The following is an 18572-nucleotide window of genomic DNA, read 5'->3' as shown; positions in this document are numbered from 1 at the left end:
ATATTTCAATTCCCGACGGTTCTGGTACACGGCAGGCAATGGAGTTGTACGATTCGGCCCGATATGGGTCGGTTTTCGGGCACATTTTCCTCTCGACCGAGTCGTCCGAGGCGAACGATGGCGTCGCGAGCTCCAAAAAGGATACGTCAAAGTCGAAGCTGCAGTTGCTGCTGGAGTACACGGCAAACCGGGAGCGGTACGAAATTGCTTCGAATGCGTCCCGGTTTGCCGTGTACCATGCGGTGCGGTCGATTGTCCTGGAGCGCGAAACGACGGCCAGGGCCACGGTGTCCTCCATGCGAATCATCGATACCGCCCTGGACGAACCGAAGTCGGTCGGCAGCGCACAGGCAGGGTCTTCGCAGCGCGTTCCGCAGATTGTGCTCGCGGGGTTGGACAGTTTGTACGGCATCATAGCGGAGACGCGCCAGAGCCAGCCCCGTATAGCCACGAAGGCGCTTCGCTCGCTGTACGACATCCTGCAAGGTGAGTTTGAAAAAAAATGGCTACTATGCGTTGACAGCAGGTTCGCAAGGAAAATTGATTTTGTTTCGTTTTTTCCTCGTCATTAGGGCAAGACCCGGAAGGTATGCGCCATGAACCGGATGCAGTGTTTGGCCCGCTCTTTGATCTTCTGTTGGAACTATCGACCACAAGCAGTCCTCCGTCGCCCGTTGGTGGTGCCTGGTCATCGCTTGCCTGTTCCACCCTACTCTCGCTTGCCATCGCCAAGGGTGACACTGGCCGTATAGTGCGCGCCGTGGCCGCCATCTTGATGAGCTCCGCTTGCGGTTCTAATGGGTCGGGCAGTGCCGCCACCACTACGACAGCCGGTGGATGCGTACAAATGCCTCAAAGCGTGGCCAAGCTGCAGCGTACCATCTTTTCAATGGCAACGGGACGGGCCACCATTGCCGACTACTTCCGGTGTGGCATTCCACGTGGCTGCATGATCGGAGAGTTTCGCCTGCCGCTCGATTCGTCTATTGTCCATTCGGTGGCTTCGGATGGGAAATTTCTTTTCCTGGTCACCGCGAAAGGGTTGTTGAAAATCGGATCCGGTTTCAATGGAACGCAGGAGGGTTTAATATACGGCGCGGTAACGATTTCAATGGCCAAAACCGAACTGCCAGGGTGGCTTGGTTACGCCGGGGTATGTTAAGAGAAGGGTGGGAGCGTTTTTATTCCTACAACTTTTAAACTGTTTTACATTCCACAGGGAAAGCTTTACTATGGCCGTATAAACAAGGCAAACGTTGCCAGCGGGTGGACATTTCAGCTGTACGACCCGACAACGCTTACCGCCCTGGGAACGATTCAAACGGCACCCATCCCAGCACTGCAACGTCGCTATGGTCAGTTGTTTTCCGATGGTGATGCAATCTGTTGGCTTGGCGCCGTTTCGGACTCGATCCGTGACAGTATGGAGGCGGATGAGCAGGAGGAGGACATCCTGGTCGTGAAGCAACTCTATCCACCTGTGCCCAATGTCACATCGGGTGCTGCTGGCTCGACCGATCCGCGCCCGGAGCTCCGTTTGAAGCTGGCCAAAAACCGCTATCACACCTACGGTTGGGCTGCTTTCGAGGAGGACCTGATGGAGGGGGGTGGGTGTCAGCCACCATCGAGTGGCGTCTCATCGGCCGTGCTGGACAGTAATCCCCAAGGTGCGACAATCCAGTCGATATCGTGCGGCAAAGAGTTCGGCCTTGTTTTGGTCGACGATGGTTCCCCGGGAGGTGGTGGTGGTGGTAGTGGAGGGTCCGGTTCCAGTGCTGGTGGCAAGGTGCTCTATTGGGGTCGCAGCATCGCACTGGGATTAAAGACGTCCGCTGGGGCGTCCGGTATGGTCGGATGTGTCATGAGCACCCCAAAGTCGACCATTTCGATGAAGCTGAACGAGCTGACGGCTTTGCCGAAGGGTATCACTAGCTTCCGTCAGGTGGTTGTTGGCCATGAGGCGAATCACGGGCTGCTGCTGACGGCCGATGGAACAGTTTACTTCACCGGTACGGCCAAGCGCGGTGAGGACGGTGAACTAGCCAAGACGAACCGACGCCAACCGAAGGCGGTCAAACCGAAGCGGCTGAGCAAATTGGATGGCCATACGATCACCTTCGTCGCGTGCAACAATGGTAAAATGTTTTTCATCATTGTTCATAGTTAAAATACTATAACTTTTTTTTTGTTAATTTTCCACAGGAACATCGGCGTTCGTCACGAAGGAAGGAAAGCTGATCATGTACGGCAAGGATACCAACTATTGCGAACCGAACGGTGTCGTCGGTGGCCTGACGGATGTTGTCATTCGAAAGGTGGCCCTCGGAAAGGCACACTGCGTCGCGGTTGATGCCCTCGGACAGCTGTACACGTTCGGGCTGAACAATAAGGGCCAGTGTGGACGCAAATTTCAACGGGAACGCAACGGTAATTTTGATGAAAATAGTAGTAAACAATCAATTAGAGATCAATTGGTTACCATTATTTTTTTTTTAGTTGAAGAACTGGCCACTACAAACATTAACATTCAATCGAATGCCATAACATCAACAGCGAATGGAATGAGCACTATTTCGGCCAATAGTCCCAACACAACCAACGCTACTTGCAACGCCTGCCACACGGTCCCGTCGGCCACGAATACCGATCCACCCGCGTCGGCCGCTGCCAAGTGTGGCTGCGGTTGCGGCTGCTGCTGCCATTGTGGAGGTTCGAACGCGGCGGCCAATACTAACACCAATCCCGACCCAGACACACCACGTATCGTCCCCGTGCCTCCGCAGCGCGTCGATCTGCCTCATCAGCAATCAGGGATGGATCCGCGCCGTCCACCGATAGTGACGCAGGTGGCCTGCGGTCAGCATCACTCGCTGGTGCTAACGGCTGCCGGAGATGTGTACAGCTTCGGCAGCAACCAGTACGGGCAGCTGGGAACCGGTGATCTTCAAGCACCGGCCGGCGGTCGGCCACATCTCATTCGCTTCCCGTCCGGGACCGGTACGATTTTGGCGGTGGCGGCCGGTAGTAACCACTCTGTGGTGTTGAGCAGCCGTGGTGCCGTGTACACCTTTGGCAACTACCACAAGGGACAGCTGGGCCGCGAAGCTCCCGTTGGCAGCGAGGGAAACTTTTTCTGGCACTGCGCACCGGTGGCCATTGAGTCGGTTGGACCCGGAACGGGGCGCCGTGCGTCGTGGATTGCGGCCAGCGGCGATCAGATGTACATCAAGGTGGAGGAGTCGCTCATCAACGGGGTGGCTTTAGCCAAGTACAGCGTAACGGCAGATCGATCGACAATTTGTAAGTGGTTTAGAATTTATTTAATTTACATCAATACCAGGGATATACAATTTATTTTTGTAGAACCACATTGGTTACATTTGAATAATTTGATGATCAAGCCCCTTTTTCCTAAAAATGTGCGTTGAAACTGTTGAAGGAGGTGTTCAATACTAGGTGACTTCCTTAATTCTTACTATTGACCGTTTTAAAATTACCCAGTCTCGTGAATCTCGTCCAGAGATGTTTTTCGGCAAATTAGAAAAAAGGACCTTTGAATACTAACCATTCGTGAAGCTTCAAATTTTCAAAAATATTTTTTTTATTTTTTCATAAATGGTCATCCATGTAGGGTAACTGTACCAATAGTGGTGCACTTAGTAATGTAAATACCAATTAGGTGTAATTTATGAGTGTTAAGAACACAATATTCTACATATTTGAATCGATTATTATCGAAACATGACTTTTCTTCTGAAAAACATCTATTTTAACCGGAAACCATACGAAATACACGAAAAAAGCGTATTTTGCTTCCTAGCCGGTTGCTCCTATTATGGTGGTATGGTTCCTATAGTTGTGGTATCGTGTTCCTATAGTGGTGGTAGTACGAAAAACTTGAATATATTTTGACTATTACTTTTTTTTGAAGCATATTTCAAACAGAACGGTAAAATACTCCTTGACCAATGCGTTGTCATTGAAAAGACTGTATTGTTTTACCGAAATATGTCCAATTTTAGTTCATAAAAAATGCTTTGAATATTACAGCTAAAACTAAAGTATATGCTTTATAGCGTATCCTTCGCCCGCTTTATTTTTTCTTTCCTCTGCTTCTTCTGCTGAGCCTTCACTCCAGGTCCGCTTTGTTTATTTTGTAGAAACAGAATAAAGTCACTAAATTTACCTGATTATATTGGCCAAAACCGGAATAAAACTAAAATATACTTGTGAAAAAATCTATGGCTACTATAGGAACAACTTGGGTATTTGTGCCTATAGTGGCACTATAGTAAAAACTATGAAAATATAATAAAATTATGCTAAAATGCACTAAGTTCGTATAAATCAATTATATTGGGGTATGTCAGTAGCGAAATCATATAGTTTTAATGATTTTGCAGTGTTTTATAGCCTTAAGGAAATCATGATATTTGTTATAGATTCTTAAGGAATGCAGCATGTTGGGACAACCTGTTTTGAAAATATGAATTTTGGAGCTTCTATATTACGGAATGAGATGGTTCATCTTTTTAACACTCCGCAGAAGATCAAAGAACATTTCATAGAAGAACAAATATCTCCATTGTATATATATCGGCGTAGAGCTAGGATTTTATTCCACTACAACCACTATTAGTACTAGCTCCACTATGGGTGCACTTACCCTAGTTCAGTTTTCGTTTTCAATAGTTTGAATGCTCACTCTTGTATTTTCCCCCAACTGCTACGTAATTTCAGTGCTCATACCAAACAATCAACCACATCTGGCTGGTTCGATTACGATCGATCGTCGAACGGGACATTGCCGTGCTCATCGGACGAATCAATACGATGCCCGTGCCGACTCCGGCAACGGCGGTATGCGGGAGGCTTATAGGCGCAACCGTTGGCACTTTTCCTTCACCCTCGATCCCCTGTTCAACGTCCTATGGGGCTACGATGGCATCCGAAAGCGGATGTTGATCTTCAATCCGATCGCCGCCGAGCTGTACCGCCGAAAACAGAAGCGAAAGCAGTCGACAAACCAGCAACGTCAGTCGCACCAGGAACATCCCTTGGATCCGGTCGATGCGGTTGACAAAGGTGATACCATTCGCTTCGGTGGGAATGAACCGCTGTCGGTTTTGAGTCCAGAGATAGCCCTACCCCAACGGTGGAACGGTTCCGAGGTTCCGCGGTTTCAGTTGGCTCTGAATTTGCTCGCCTGCTTGGATGTGCTGACGGAGGCAACCGAGCGACTTGGGTCATCGGGCCAGTGGCCACCGTTCGAGCCATCGTTGGATGGATCCACCACGGGTGGTTCACTGTCGTCGCCTCTGGATGGAAATGTCAATGTGAACGCATCGGATTGGTTCACGGGATCACGTGGTGGTAGGTGGAAGGCAAATGGATTATTTTGCTCAGGTTTGTATAATGTTATACCATTGTCTGTTTGTAGCATTCAGCAGTGCTAATGGACGGCAGGTGAAGCTTTGTGATCTCACCGTCGAGGAGGATCCCCAAGAGGAGGACCTTCCGGAGCATCGATCCGTTCTGCTCACGCCAACGTTCGGCTCGGGAAGCATGGACGAGGAGGTGCCAGCAATCCCTACACCGAACCGTTGGAATCTCGGGAACGCGGACGCTGGCAGTGGATTCTCCAACATGGCATCCGCCAACGAGGGAAGGTTTCCATTCCGCTCCGGGAGCCGTTCCAAGCAGTCGAACAGTGGTGGTGCGAACGCAAACGTACACTACCGCCGGAAGAAGGCCTCGGGGGGTACGGGTTCAGCAGGTGCGGGTGGCGTAAGCAGCACACTGACCAGCTCGAGCGTGGATGAAAGTGTAATCACGCTGTGTCCCATTTCGCGACGTTTTGCAACCGGGGTCAATCGGGAAACGTTCGAGTCGCTGACGGCACTGTTGAGTTGGGCATGGAACGCGTTCCGCAATTTGTCCGGCGAGCAGAAGAAGGGTACGATGGGGGGAATGAAAAATTCTTCCACGAATCCCATGATGTCGAACAATGCAGGGCTGATCGGAGAAGCGAAGGTATTGCGGGTTAATTCGCGTGACGAAATTATCGATAATTACATAACGTTTGTTTTCTTTCTAGCTTATCGTACGGCTATCGTTCATATGTAGAGCTTGTTTGAGACTTCTGCGGCGGTACTTGAACGCCATCTATCATCCGACCGGATCCCGCTCGACGGAGGATGAAGCGGACGCGCACGCAGAAGATCAGCTTCGGGCGGAGTTTTCGGTGCCACCCTTTGGAAGCTCCTATCAGAACACCAGCTCGCCAATGTCATCCTCCGCGGCACCATTACCGACATCCGGCAGTCACCAATCGCTCGCGGTGGCCGTCATCGAAATACGCACCCTTCTGATAGACATCCTAGCCGATCGGGTCACCCTGCCGGTAATGGAGCGTACGATGCGACGTCGGCTTTGTAAGGCCAAGCGGGAAGTGTTGGCCGAATGTCATCGAACGTTCGTACGGTGTTTTGATATCTTTTACCCGACACCTCCGTTGAAGTGGGAAGTCCTGTGCCGACGGTTGCTATTGTTGCGTGAATCCGACTCCAGCCAACACGTCGTCGGTGGTAAACCGAGCGTGGATCGGTACCGTTACAGCTACGGATCGGCCAGTAGCAGTGCCAGTGCGGAGCGCTATACCGGGCGTCTTCTTTTGAGTGCCATCCTGGCCGGTCTTTGCCAGCCGTCCGTTAACCTACGGGTGACGTTTTCCATCCTTCTTAGCCCATCCCAAACGCCACCGGTACCGTCGACCTCCTCGCGCCCCCAGTCAACCTCAAGCGGGGGTATGCTGATCTCGCGGAATCGTGATATGTTGGCCAGCTTAATCGAACAACTGACGAGTGCGGGTGCGGTAACGAACTCGACGGAGGGTGTCGGACAGTCGCAGGTTGGCGTTCCACATCTTCCGGACTGGCATTTCCGGGATGTGCTCGAGTTGCTGCTGGAGCTCGTTTCGGATCCGGTGCGCCGGAAGCTGGATCGCATCGGAAGACATCGGCGACGGGGTAGTAGCAGTAGTGGGAGTAGTAATAGCAACACAAGCACCGCCAGTAGCTGCCGCAGCAGCGAAGGGGTTGACTACGATTACGAGCTCGACGAAGACGAAGGGACTGATGGGGCGACGGAAAGTGTACGTCGTTGCCGGGCTCCGTCAATTAGCGAGGAATATGATAACGAGAGCTCACCCGAAGGACGCAAGAGACCGATGTCAACCGGTGGTGGTGGCCGGTGCGCTTATCGAAATGAATCTCCCGGCGATGGGGACAGTGAGGGCGATGAGGACGATAGCGATCAGGACGACGATCCGGATGATGACCAGAGTCAGGAGCGATTGCTAATACGCAACGGATGTCGACTGCTGGCGAAACTGCTCTCGGAAATCATCCATCATGGGTGCGATCCGGTCGGTGAGCAGCGTGGCGATCGTGGCGATCAGGAGGACACCACGGCCCAGCAGCCGGCGACAGATTTGATGGTCCCACCGATGGTGCCGATGGGCAGCAACCGTTTGTACAGCACCGGCAGTCGCTTTGGGAAGATTGATCTCGGCAAGACGTGGAACACGGGCAACTTTGGGCCAGACGCAATTGCGTTCACCGTCGATCGGCCTGGAATATCGATTGCCGGAGCTTGTGTAAGTATCATCATATCAGATGCGAAAATTAATGTCCAAACACATTTGATATTTGCTAGAAAAAAATCATTGTAATTGTCATGTAAGCATCCAGAAATGCTTATAATTAAAAAAATTGCTGCAAAGAGAACTTGCAAATTAATTGAATTGTTTAGCCGACGAGCTTGACGATTTTGTATTCAATGTTTCATTGTCTAAATTACTATGCTTCTTGCTACTAATTACTTTAGTTAATAGTACAACAGCTAGACAAGACTAAACAGGAAAAAAAATTGATTCTCATTTAAACTTTACTGCACGTGTATATATCCTTTTATTTTATAGTTGTTGAAACAATGTGTTTCCACTTACCAATGTTACCCTTACCACTAGGCTGACTTTTCTGGTCTGTTCTGCTAATTTCTTTTTTCATTGTTGTCCTTATCACAAGTAGTTTATTAGTTTGTTTTATGTTTTTGGGTTTAAAAGCTCTTTATTTTCTACTTAGACTCTTAGACAATAAAACATATTAAAATTATGAAACCCGTTACGCTACACACGTCCGAACGCACCGGAGGTCAGGTAGCCAGAGAGCGAGGCCAACGCTTCGGCCCCGTCAGCTACGGCGATCCCTTTGTGATCCCGATCGTGGCATCACCCGAAGATGGAACTCATCTACGGAGAGCCCGGGTTCACGCTGCATCTTACTGGCGTATAACAGTTTGTTTCCGAAATATTAGTTGTAGGGTCTTCCTAATTTTCCTATATATAAATATTTTCACTTTACGAAGTTCCATGTGTATTCGTTGACTTAGATTTAGTTCCACATTAAGGTCCACAGTTTCTAATACTACTCCTGTTTCCATTCCCCGCAGGTCTATTCCGGATCAGGCAGTTACGAGTATCAGCTGGAGTTGCTGTACGATAGTCACCATTCATCCCACTCGCACACCTACTCCCATTCGCACCGTTGGGAGGTACTGGAGTCGATCGTCGGATCGTACGATCAAACGGCAGTACGACAGCATATGGCCGAACTACGTTTCAACCGGGCGGTGCTGCTGAAGGAAAACCATCGCTACGCGCTGCGTCTGTGCAGCCAGGGAGCACGAACGCTGTCCGGCGATTGCGGCCAGTCGTCGCTTCGAGGACCCTGCGGAACGGTGACGTTCCGTTTCTACCCGTGCGATCTAAGCTTCAACGGAACGACCCCGGCACGGGGGCAGATACCGGCCATCCTGTACCACTGCACACCGGCCGGTGCCGCTGGCAGTTTCCAGCTTGGCGGGGCAAACGGTGGCAATGGACGCGAGTTGGGCAACTGTCGGACACAAGCGCGTGATCTTGCATTGGAGGTAGCCCGAGCTATTGTTGGTCGCTGCCGGGAGTTGCTGACCGTTGCTCACGAGCTTGCCCTGTGGACATCCGCTTCGCCCGGAATGCGGGCCCCTTCGTCGTCGGAAACATCCTCGACACCTTCGTCGTCCGCATCGTCCGGTGTGGTGGGAGCAAATGGAATGATGCTAGGTGGTGGTGGTGGTGGCGGTGCTGGTGGTTCCGGTGGAGGAGTAGCGATCGATTCGGAGCACAACATAACTCCGATCGAGGAACATCTGGACGTGGGCACGACGGGGCTAGTGAGCGTCCTTTCGTCCAACGCGGCGGCAACTACGATCGAGCGAACGCGTCGTACGATCGGCAAAGTGCTACCGAAAGGACTGCTCGAGACGTTCCGAGGCAGTAGTGGCACGGCCGGAGCAGCCACCCCGTATGATCCGTACGGCGAAATCGACAGTGCATCGGAGGCGATTGGTGGTGGTGGTGGTGGCCCGGCGGCGGTCAGTGGCGCTGCGAACGGTGCCGGTATCGGGATGGCGGCAAATGGAAATGAAATGGAGCTGCCAGCGAGTGCTGCGGCAGTGATGGCCGTGGTACCCATGCGCAAGCGAACCGTTTGGGATCTGTTCCGAGCACGTACGACCCGCTCGCCGTCGGTGGTGAACTGTCTGTTCCGCTACCTGCTTCCGTTGACGTTGGCACAGCTGGAACGCTGCATCCGGATGGATCTGAAGGTGTCGGTGGAGGTGCTCGCGATGGTGCAGGAAATATTACCACCCATTACGGCGCTCAACGAACTGCGCCGACAGCGGAACGGCGTGATGGGAGTGGTGAAGGCCAGCAGCGGGCACATGGGCCACAGCAGCGGTGCGACGCTGATAACCTCGTCGGCGACGAGCATGAACACGACCAGTCAGCACTACTGCATCCTAGAGAGTGACCATCCGTACCGAACGGCCGGACTTACGGCATATCGGGTGCGCTTTCCACCGACCGTGCGCTGGATGTGCCTTACATTCGACGCGCAGTGCGGAACCGTCCAGGAGGAGGATCGCGTGAAGGTAAAGATTCCGAGCCGGACCGGAGCGAGCGACAAACCGGAACCGGTGGACGATTGGTGCACGGTGCGCATGTACAACACACCGTCGCGCTGGTCGTACGGCGGTCCCGGGCGAGCCATGCTGCTTCCCGGCCGCGAGGTAGAACTTTCGCTCGAATCCTGTTCGACGTACGTCAACGAACCGAAAAGTCCCGCGTTCGGGTTCAAGTGTTTGGTGATAGGGTACGAAAATGCCGACCAGCTGCCGCCGGCCTCCGTCGAGCACGGCGAGCATGGCCAACATGGTGGAACGAGTGCGGGGGGAACTCTGATTGCCCTCGAGCACGAACTCGCGCACCTTGGAGGGCGCTGCAGCAGGAACCTACTTCGGAAGGAGCTCCGCTTCGACGACGACCCGGACGATCGGCTGACCGATCCGGAAGCGACCACACTGGAGCGCTATGGCACGACACTGCTGGCGAAGGGACTGATGGTGCCGGACGCGATGCTGACCATCCGGAACGCGCTCGACTGCCACCTGCCAGTGCTGTGAGTATATTCGATATGAAACATACAACTAACCTACAAATAAGCGTAGTTTTACGTGATGTCCAATTCGGGATCCGACCCTGTCTAGAAGTCGGTCTTGAGTGTGCCGACCGTTTCGAGCTTGAGTAGTATTTGCGTTTCTCGGTACGTGCGTGGAGTTGGCTGGACGAGCTTCTGCTCCAACAGTAACATCCGCTGACGCTTGCGGTGATGCCGGTAGCACAAGAAACCTCCGAGGCCACCACCGACCAGAGTAACTCCAAGCAGGGACGCTAGAACGATCACCAGCACCAGGTCGGGTCCTTCGGCGTCACATCCTTCCTGCTGGCGGTATTCCTCAACCGACACGTACGACTCCGGATCGTCCCGATTGGTGACGCTGAATGGTCGCAGGAAGAACACTTCCGGCCATACGGCTGGAGAAGAAATATTCGTACTCTCGCACGTGGCCAGCTGCGCAATTCGGAAAGCTTGTACGTTAAGGGAAAAGTTGCGCGGAATCGCAAGGAATGTTCGGCCTTCGAACGATTCGATCAGATTCCGCTCAAGCATAATGTTGGGCAGTGCGTTCCAGGCGGTCTCGTTCGATATTACGACACCTGTGTCCGAACGGAACCATGTGAGTTTGTGGAGATGAATATGCTAGCCGGTTTACTTACCACGGAATAGATTTGATGAGAGTTGACCGAATGCGTTGCCTATCAGCCATATGCGAGTTTTCACGGCGAGTTGAAAAGCTTCATCGGCTATGGATTGATTGAACACGTTGTCCTGGATAACAAGCTCATCGGTTGCTGTGAAAAAGATGGCAAATAATTATCATTTAGAAGCCCTCCTCCCTCATATCTACACCGTGTCTCATAAACTCTTCCTTTTCTGTATATTTTTATTGTATTGCATTATTATTATTATTATTATTATTATTATTATTATTATTATTGTTATTATTATTATTATTATTATTATTACTATTAGTTAATAATATTACATTTATGTTTCATCGATCAGATCATCGAAAGCTGATGGAAAGTTCTGTTTGTTGAATGATGATGAAACAGTTTTAGGAAAAAGATCTTTCAGGCGCTATTTTCAGCAGTTTTATGAGATTAGGTCGTGATTATGTGTGTCGACATATTAGAAAGTACTGTGGGACTAACGATCGTTAGATGGCCGGAAAAGATTCTGTCGAAGCCTTCGGTTAAGCTTGAGTTAGCGATCAAGAGCACCAGGGAGGAATTTTGCGCAGAAATAAAACGGTGAATGCAAAAAATTGTCCCTGATCCTCATAACTGTAAAATTGGCGCTACTGTACTAGTGTACTGAAACAAGACCTGGGATATCACGTTGTCAAGAAACAGTGATTCATTTAGATTTGAGTTCTTCAATTTAAAAAAAGCCCAAAAGAGTAACTTTCTTAATTTTTCGGCATGCTGGAAGTGTTATTTCCAACGATTTTTTCCGGCAGCAGGCTAACCATCTTTCGAAAAAATTGATTCGAAATTGTTTCATGAAGACGCTAGTGATCGATGATTCTCTAAAGTTTTGTCGTTTTTTTAATTCATCAAGGATATATGCATCTGCAGGCATGCATAAAACTTATCCAACTCTTGTCGGAACGCCTTGTTATTTTGGTCCATAACTGATTATGGACAATTATATCGAATTGTTGAGCAACGGATTTACGGACTTCTAGTACACCATGAGCCGCATGCAAAAGGTATTCACTTTGGTCCTGTTCACTGTCGCAACATCGATGAAAGTTATTACTTAAAACCGGTTTGGGTCGGTTGATTGAAGGTGGAAAATGTTTGAAGGTGATAAAAAATAACTTGTTCTGTAATTCCAGAACATTTGCTATGAATTAATTTATATTAATAATCAGTATCCGGCTAAGTACTATGAAACAATTTATGCTTGTATGAAAATATATTGGAAACGGTGTATGTTCTTAGGTAGAGAGTTTTTAAAGTTTGTGATGGAGGACTTTTTAGCTGGAATCGATCTCTGAACCGATACTATTGATTTTCAAAGAACGCTTGTAACGAGTTGCGGCGTCGAATTTGGATTACGGTTAGAAAAACTCAACATAATCTCGATGTAAAAGGTCATTAAATGGCAAATTAAAACCTTTGTAGACATGGAGACTCCTGAAAGTCTCTCTTTATACTTACTACTTTCAATGATGGCGGCCGGATGTACCGTTTGCAGAAAGGTGGAGTTGGTAATGCGTATCGATTCGCTGACGATCAGTCCCTGCCAGGCCTGCGAGGGCCATGGGTCGAGCATCGTCACGTTATGCAGCTGCAGCTGCTCCATCTGGGCTCGCTTGAACGAGTGGCGCCCGAAGCGGCCAACGACACTGTCGGCGATGCGAAATTGGTGCAACCGGATACCGACCGCTAACGAGCGAATGGCACCGATCGTCGTGCCGACAAACTGCACAGAACGAAGGGCGGCCCCGTGAAACACGTTGGCCGGAAGTTCCTCCAGCTGGCAGCGTTCGAAGCGCAGCGCGATCGGACCAAGGATCGGGTGGCGGTCGTGGATGTTGTTGTTGATAGTTCCGGCCCCGCCCGTGGGAGCTCCACTCGTTTCAAATGCGAACGATTCCACCGTCAGCTGATCAATGTCAATGAAGCGAACCGTTCGGGGTAGAAATCCGGCGCGTAACGCGCGGAACGTACCGGTGGGCACGAGCAGCTGGTGACAGTTGGCGATCAGAATGTCGGTCGCGACGGTCGTGGACTCGAAGGCAGGGAGTATGTATGGAGGTTGCTGCGCTTGCAACTGTTCGTACGTAGCGGAAGAAGATAAAATAAATAGAGCACCATGAGCGCACAATCACATACGGCGGAACTTTCCATGACTCACTGTCGGGCTATCTTTAGAATCGTTTATTTAAAAGAATATTTAGACGCTCGTAGAAAGTTTCTTGCAAACGCCCGAGGTGTGACACAGCATACATAAAATGTTTGTTTTATCACTTTGGACCGGGTTGTATCACACCCGTTTCAAGGTTAAAGCAAATCCCTCACGACCTACCTGTTGCTCGTGGTCGTAATCGTCCGTATCGAACGGATTCCGATGCCCATTTTGCTGGCCAGCCTGTGCACAATCGCACAGCAGCAGCCGGTCCCCGGCACGGCCGCCCAAAAATCTCCACTCTTGCTCGTTCGCCAAACGTCCCTGGGTGCCGTCGATACGCTCGCATCGCAACGGCTCCCGGACAATCTGTTCCAATTGCTCTTGCTCGCCGTATGCAGCACGACCGAGGAGACCACCGAAAAGTAGTAGAAACACGGCGAACTGTCTGCGGTATCGAGATGATTCCATGGTGCGTTTTTTATTTATTGCGGATAAAGTTTCTAAAACATCTGTTTCCGCACACTGAACTGGTTGAGAAACGGCTGTGCACTGAAAATACTCGGGCAGGTTTGCTTGCTGTCCACCGATTGGATATACTGATAACGTGTAGAAGGTGGAAAAATCGGTACCAAACAAGTACAAGCGAAGAATGTGCACGATCAGCCACACACAAACAGTCATGGTGTGCTTATCGATACGACGAATTATCACGCACAACGAGGTCTTGCGATAAGATAGTAGGTAAACGCTTCGAAGATGTCTTCCAGCGGGAGCAGGACAGCTGGCATGACTCACCTTAGGGGCAGATGGAATGTTTGTTCAGTTCACTTTACACGCTTCTCCGTAACTGACCCGACGACAAGTGGACGGATATGCTAAGCAGGTTTAGATTTTGTTTAGTTTTATTACTATTTATTACACTCAAACTGCTCCACACTAGGGTCCCTCATCGGCAAGGGTGATGTCCTCAATGCGAACCGTTTGCATACTGCTGCCGGAATGTTCCGACCGGTTACCGTCCGTCCCGTCCGACTCGTCGGTCGCTTGTTGTACCGCCCCGGTTTCTCCTGCTGCCGTCGTGGCGGCCCTCGGTGCCGGCAGTGGTGGTAGCGGTGTATTGTCTCTCCTCGCGCCACGGTTGAGTTTCTTCATTGAGATAGCGTACGTCGGCCCGCCGGTGGCACCGACACCGGCGGCATTACCATCCGAGTCCGTGTCCGGTGGGCGCAGCATCGTTTTGCGCTCCGGTTCACCGTCGATTTCGTCGTCGTAATCATCATCGTTTTCGTCGTCGTCGTCGTCTTCTAGTGTATCGTTGCCGTTACCGGGCATCCTCATGCGCGGTCGGGGAAGGATGACATCGGGTAGATTGCCCGATTCAACGCCAGCCGAATTCCGCATCACAGTTGCATCACCAATGGCATAAGGGCTGACGCAAGATCGATTGCCTAAGGGAGTGAAAGATAAAGATGAAATTGTGAGAGGTGAGAGAAGCGGAAAATGTGATGGACACAAACATGATCGTTCTTGAAAGACATTATCGTTTTATCATCGGTTTTGTATAAAACCATCCAGTTATTTTGGATTAGAATTGTTTGTCAAAAATGTCTATAAAAACACATTTTTGTCTCCCACTTAAAAAGGATAATGTCTTAATGGCTTACCATTGCGTTGCAATAGCTGGTGATCATGCTCATTACGTAATATTGGCTCGGCATAGATGCCTTCCGGCACCGTCGTTGCGCGGCCATGATCCAACGGAGCCGCGTAGTCCCCAAGCAGACCCAAACTGTCATGCGTCATAAGCTGCCGATTGTGTTGAACCTCGGCATAGATGTGCGCCTGCGGATCCTCGGGTCGCTCGTTATCGGTTCGCGCCCCATCGGTGGGATGCTCCGAAGCTGATGGGCCCAGGTATTGGTAGAAAATGGCATTCAATGCCACGATCTGATCGCCGTTGATGTTGTGCCGTCTGAAGCTCTCCAGGATGCTTCCGATCAGGCGCACCTTATCCTGCTCACTGATGGCCCCGTTGGACTTGGTCAGCAGCTGTTGCATTGGGTCGTTGATTTCGGCCCACACCTTCGGATCGTACGTATCCCGCAGCCAGCGTAGTGCATTTTCCATTACTTTTTTATCACCGCGGGTGAGCGAGGCCGGCCGTGGTTGGACGGCGGGTAGCATGGTGCCCGCTCGGCTGGATTGATCTGTCATGGGTATATGGGTTTCCTTATGCTTGCGATTGCAGTAGATCCAGATGAAGAGGATTACCGCAACGCCCAGCAGTAGAACGAAAACAGCTCCACCGTAAAGCCACTCACGCTTGATACTAGCGAGGCCACCTTCCGCATCCCCTTCTAGAGAGTCGATCTTTTCCGACGGTATAAACGGTGGAGGTTTCAGTTCACTCTGCTTTCCACCTCCACCGGCACCGGACGAATAGGTTGAACATTGATTCGAACCACCCTTCTGGCAGAATTCCGTCAGATAGAAGTGCACATTAACGCGCTCATCGGATGCCGTTTCGTTCGATGCCGGCACGCTTCGGTTGAAGCAGTAGCGCAGGCTTTCCTCAACCTTGCAGGTCGCGGACGCGGCGTTTGCTAACTGCGCCGTTCCGAACAGATCCGCCAACCAGCTGTCGTACTTGCAGTCGCATTCACGGTAAAAGTGCACCGCATCCACTCGACACTTGCGTGCGAAAGCGAAACCGCCATTCTGCGGCTGAAGGATGCTGTTGTTTCCGAAATAACAACTAGCCGCTGAGCCACCGTCAGAACTGCCCAGCGAAAATCCATCGAATGCTCCGAACGAATTACCGGTTACCGTTACGTTCGTCCAGCCCTTCGGGTGTAGCCATTCTTTGCCCGTTTTTGTGATGATATTGTCTACGATGATTGTGTGAATACTGGTATAATTGAAGGCACCGGGGGCAATTTCTTCGATTCTACATAGAAAATTAAAAATGATGTTTTAAATCTCCTCAGTTCAGTCTGATTTCAGAAAGATGTTCAACGATCGCTTCCGAGCTTAGCTAAGCTCGTTTATCTCATTATCTTATCATTGCGACAATACTTTGCTTTAGCAGTGACGTACCTGTTCCCTTCGAGCTGCAGCTCTTTTAATCCGCACCCGTCCACGAACTGCCTCTCGATGCGCTGGATGGCACATCCACGGAAGATGAGGGAATTGCTAAGCAATTTGTCCGTCAGCGCCTGCTGGTGGAGGTTCTTCAAGCGGCAGTTAACGAACTCCACGTGCTCTATCTCGTTCGCATCGAATGCGTGCGTTTCTATGTCATTAATCTTACAATCGTTAAAACTTAGCAAGCGAAAGGATGCCCCGAGCTTTGGAAGACTATCGATGGTGGTGCTGTGGATTTCCACCTGAAAATGATTTGGTGGTTTGTTTGATTCATTTTGGTGTTTCAGCATAATGCAAACGTACGTACCTTGGACGATGTTGAGCCACGGAAGGCGTTCGGCTCGATTTTTAACTCATGGACATCTGCTATAAAAAGTTCCGTTCCATCCACCGATAAAAATTCAGTCTTTAGCCACACAGTTTTCACGTGCATGACATTCAGTAAATGCGCACCTGAAGAAAGGAAGATGCATATGCCGTTCGTTAGGACGGTGGTTTATTGAAAATAAAAATGAGCGAACTTACCACATGATACATTTTTATGCAACTCCAGCCTGCTGACGTTCGATACCAGAATCTCTGGAAATGTGCCATGATTGTTGCACAGAGCACCCTCGTGAAATTCGACAGTTGAGCTGGCGCCCACTGGGAGGTCGCCTCCATCGATCGAAAGGTGGTTAACGTTGTCCTGCTTGAAGAATCCTTTTCGGACGGTAACGTGTCCACCGGTGACCAGCTTGATGTTGAGTGCCGTAGCGCCCGAAGGAAGTTGCAGACGATCATCTAGCACAAAATGTCGATCGATCGAGTTGCCCGACGGAGCTAGCTGACCCCCGAACACGCAGTCCACGGTGATGAACTTGCTTTTGGTGCATGTACACAGCCCGGGACAAATCGGCTCGCTGGCGGAGGTACTTGGAAGGTTGGACACTATCGCGAGGATCAGTGTGAGAGCGGCAACTACGCGGCTACCCATCGAAACGATGGGCCCCGGTCGGCGTGGTTCCATGGCTCGTTTGTACTGGTTTGTTCACTGATGGCACCTTGCTGAGCTGAGTGAAGAAATCGTCTGTTGTGTCACATTTTCGCCTTGGATCTGGCAACTGATAGTTTTGTTCGCGCGATTAGCGGGCGCCACTTTGCCGTGTGTTTGGAGATCTTCTGTTTTCGCGATGACTCACAGGGGATTTATGGTTATTTGTTTATTTGATCTGCTCATCGTTTGGGAGGAGCAGCACGATCCAGCAGCAACTCCCGTTTGCAAACCAATACTTCTATACCTGGACGTACGATTAGGACGGCGTAAGATAATGTTTGGAAAATTTTGTTTATTTTTTCATTGCCTAGCACAACACTGCACTGCGAGATTTTGTTACCCTATTTCCGTACACAATTATACGAGAAATATGTGGCATACATTCATCACAAAAAGACACAGATTGTTGAGAAAAATCACTACGTAAAACGGTCGGTGGAAGCAAATCAAGTTTAATTGCCTCACGCAGGGTCTCGGTGTCGGTAAAGCCGTTTGCTAGCCAAACCTATCACTTCACAAGCAATTAACATCTAATCACGCATGGGAAGGTTCCGATCGGGCGAAGGAAAAAAATAGAATAACTTGCCCTTCCGAACAATTTGTCCACCCGCCCTCCGTACCGAGCCCGTCCGATCCTGTTTGCTCTTGCACAAACGACCGAAGCAGCGTACACTCTTGACATTTTCTCACTGCCCCGCACCAAAACAACACGAACGATCGCAAGAAAAACAAAACATAAAGATGGTGATGAATGGACAACGCAAGACTACTGCTGCAATGGGGTGTGGAAGGGGTGGTGCATCGCGCGAGCTACGAATAAATTTGCTGCTGCTGCTGGTGCTTCTGGTACTGCCAGCGGCCGGATGTATCTTTCAACGAGCTTTAAACATTTAAAGACTTCACTTGCTGCACTGCACCAAAGTGTTTTGAACACACTTCTTAATCTCTAGTCCTGTACAATCATG

The 18572-nt window shown here is 50.4% G+C and overlaps 2 protein-coding genes across 2 annotated transcripts in view; one reads left to right on the top strand and one right to left on the bottom strand.

Annotated features, from left to right (window-relative positions):
• The first annotated feature begins 38 nt into the window (after nucleotides 1–38).
• Nucleotides 39–18572, top strand: part of LOC131266239 (E3 ubiquitin-protein ligase highwire) — a 27990-nt gene continuing 9456 nt past the window's right edge. Inside the window, 12 exon segments of the mRNA XM_058268668.1 lie at nucleotides 39–486; nucleotides 573–1153; nucleotides 1220–2135; nucleotides 2203–2427; nucleotides 2497–3300; nucleotides 4741–4990; nucleotides 5031–5038; nucleotides 5086–5373; nucleotides 5441–5936; nucleotides 6034–6540; nucleotides 6637–7657; nucleotides 8512–10562. Of these exon segments, the coding sequence (XP_058124651.1) occupies nucleotides 39–486; nucleotides 573–1153; nucleotides 1220–2135; nucleotides 2203–2427; nucleotides 2497–3300; nucleotides 4741–4990; nucleotides 5031–5038; nucleotides 5086–5373; nucleotides 5441–5936; nucleotides 6034–6540; nucleotides 6637–7657; nucleotides 8512–10562 (7595 nt within the window).
• On the bottom strand, nucleotides 14116–17841 carry LOC131259660 (uncharacterized). The gene is made up of 5 exons (XM_058261203.1): nucleotides 17097–17841; nucleotides 16879–17024; nucleotides 16524–16813; nucleotides 15092–16374; nucleotides 14116–14875 (listed from the first exon to the last, which is right to left on the bottom strand). Exons 1-5 carry the CDS (start codon nucleotides 17578–17580, stop codon nucleotides 14364–14366), a joined length of 2715 nt encoding a protein of 904 aa, XP_058117186.1. The 5' UTR covers nucleotides 17581–17841; the 3' UTR covers nucleotides 14116–14363.

Source organism: Anopheles coustani, chromosome 3 (assembly GCF_943734705.1).
Source record: "Anopheles coustani chromosome 3, idAnoCousDA_361_x.2, whole genome shotgun sequence".
Lineage (NCBI taxonomy): Eukaryota > Metazoa > Arthropoda > Insecta > Diptera > Culicidae > Anopheles > Anopheles coustani.
This window is presented reverse-complemented; position numbering and strand designations above follow the sequence as displayed.

What these genes read in the sequence shown, in the direction of transcription:
- LOC131259660 (XM_058261203.1), bottom strand. Translation starts at nt 17,580, where the DNA reads ATGGAACCACGCCGACCGGGGCCCATCGTTTCGATGGGTAGCCGCGTA. An exon ending in GTGGCTCAACATCGTCCAAG is followed by an intron (nt 16,814 to 16,878) that starts GTACGTACGTTT and finishes AATCATTTTCAG; the next exon opens with GTGGAAATCCACAGCACCAC. An exon ending in CTGCAGCTCGAAGGGAACAG is followed by an intron (nt 16,375 to 16,523) that starts GTACGTCACTGC and finishes TTTTCTATGTAG; the next exon opens with AATCGAAGAAATTGCCCCCG.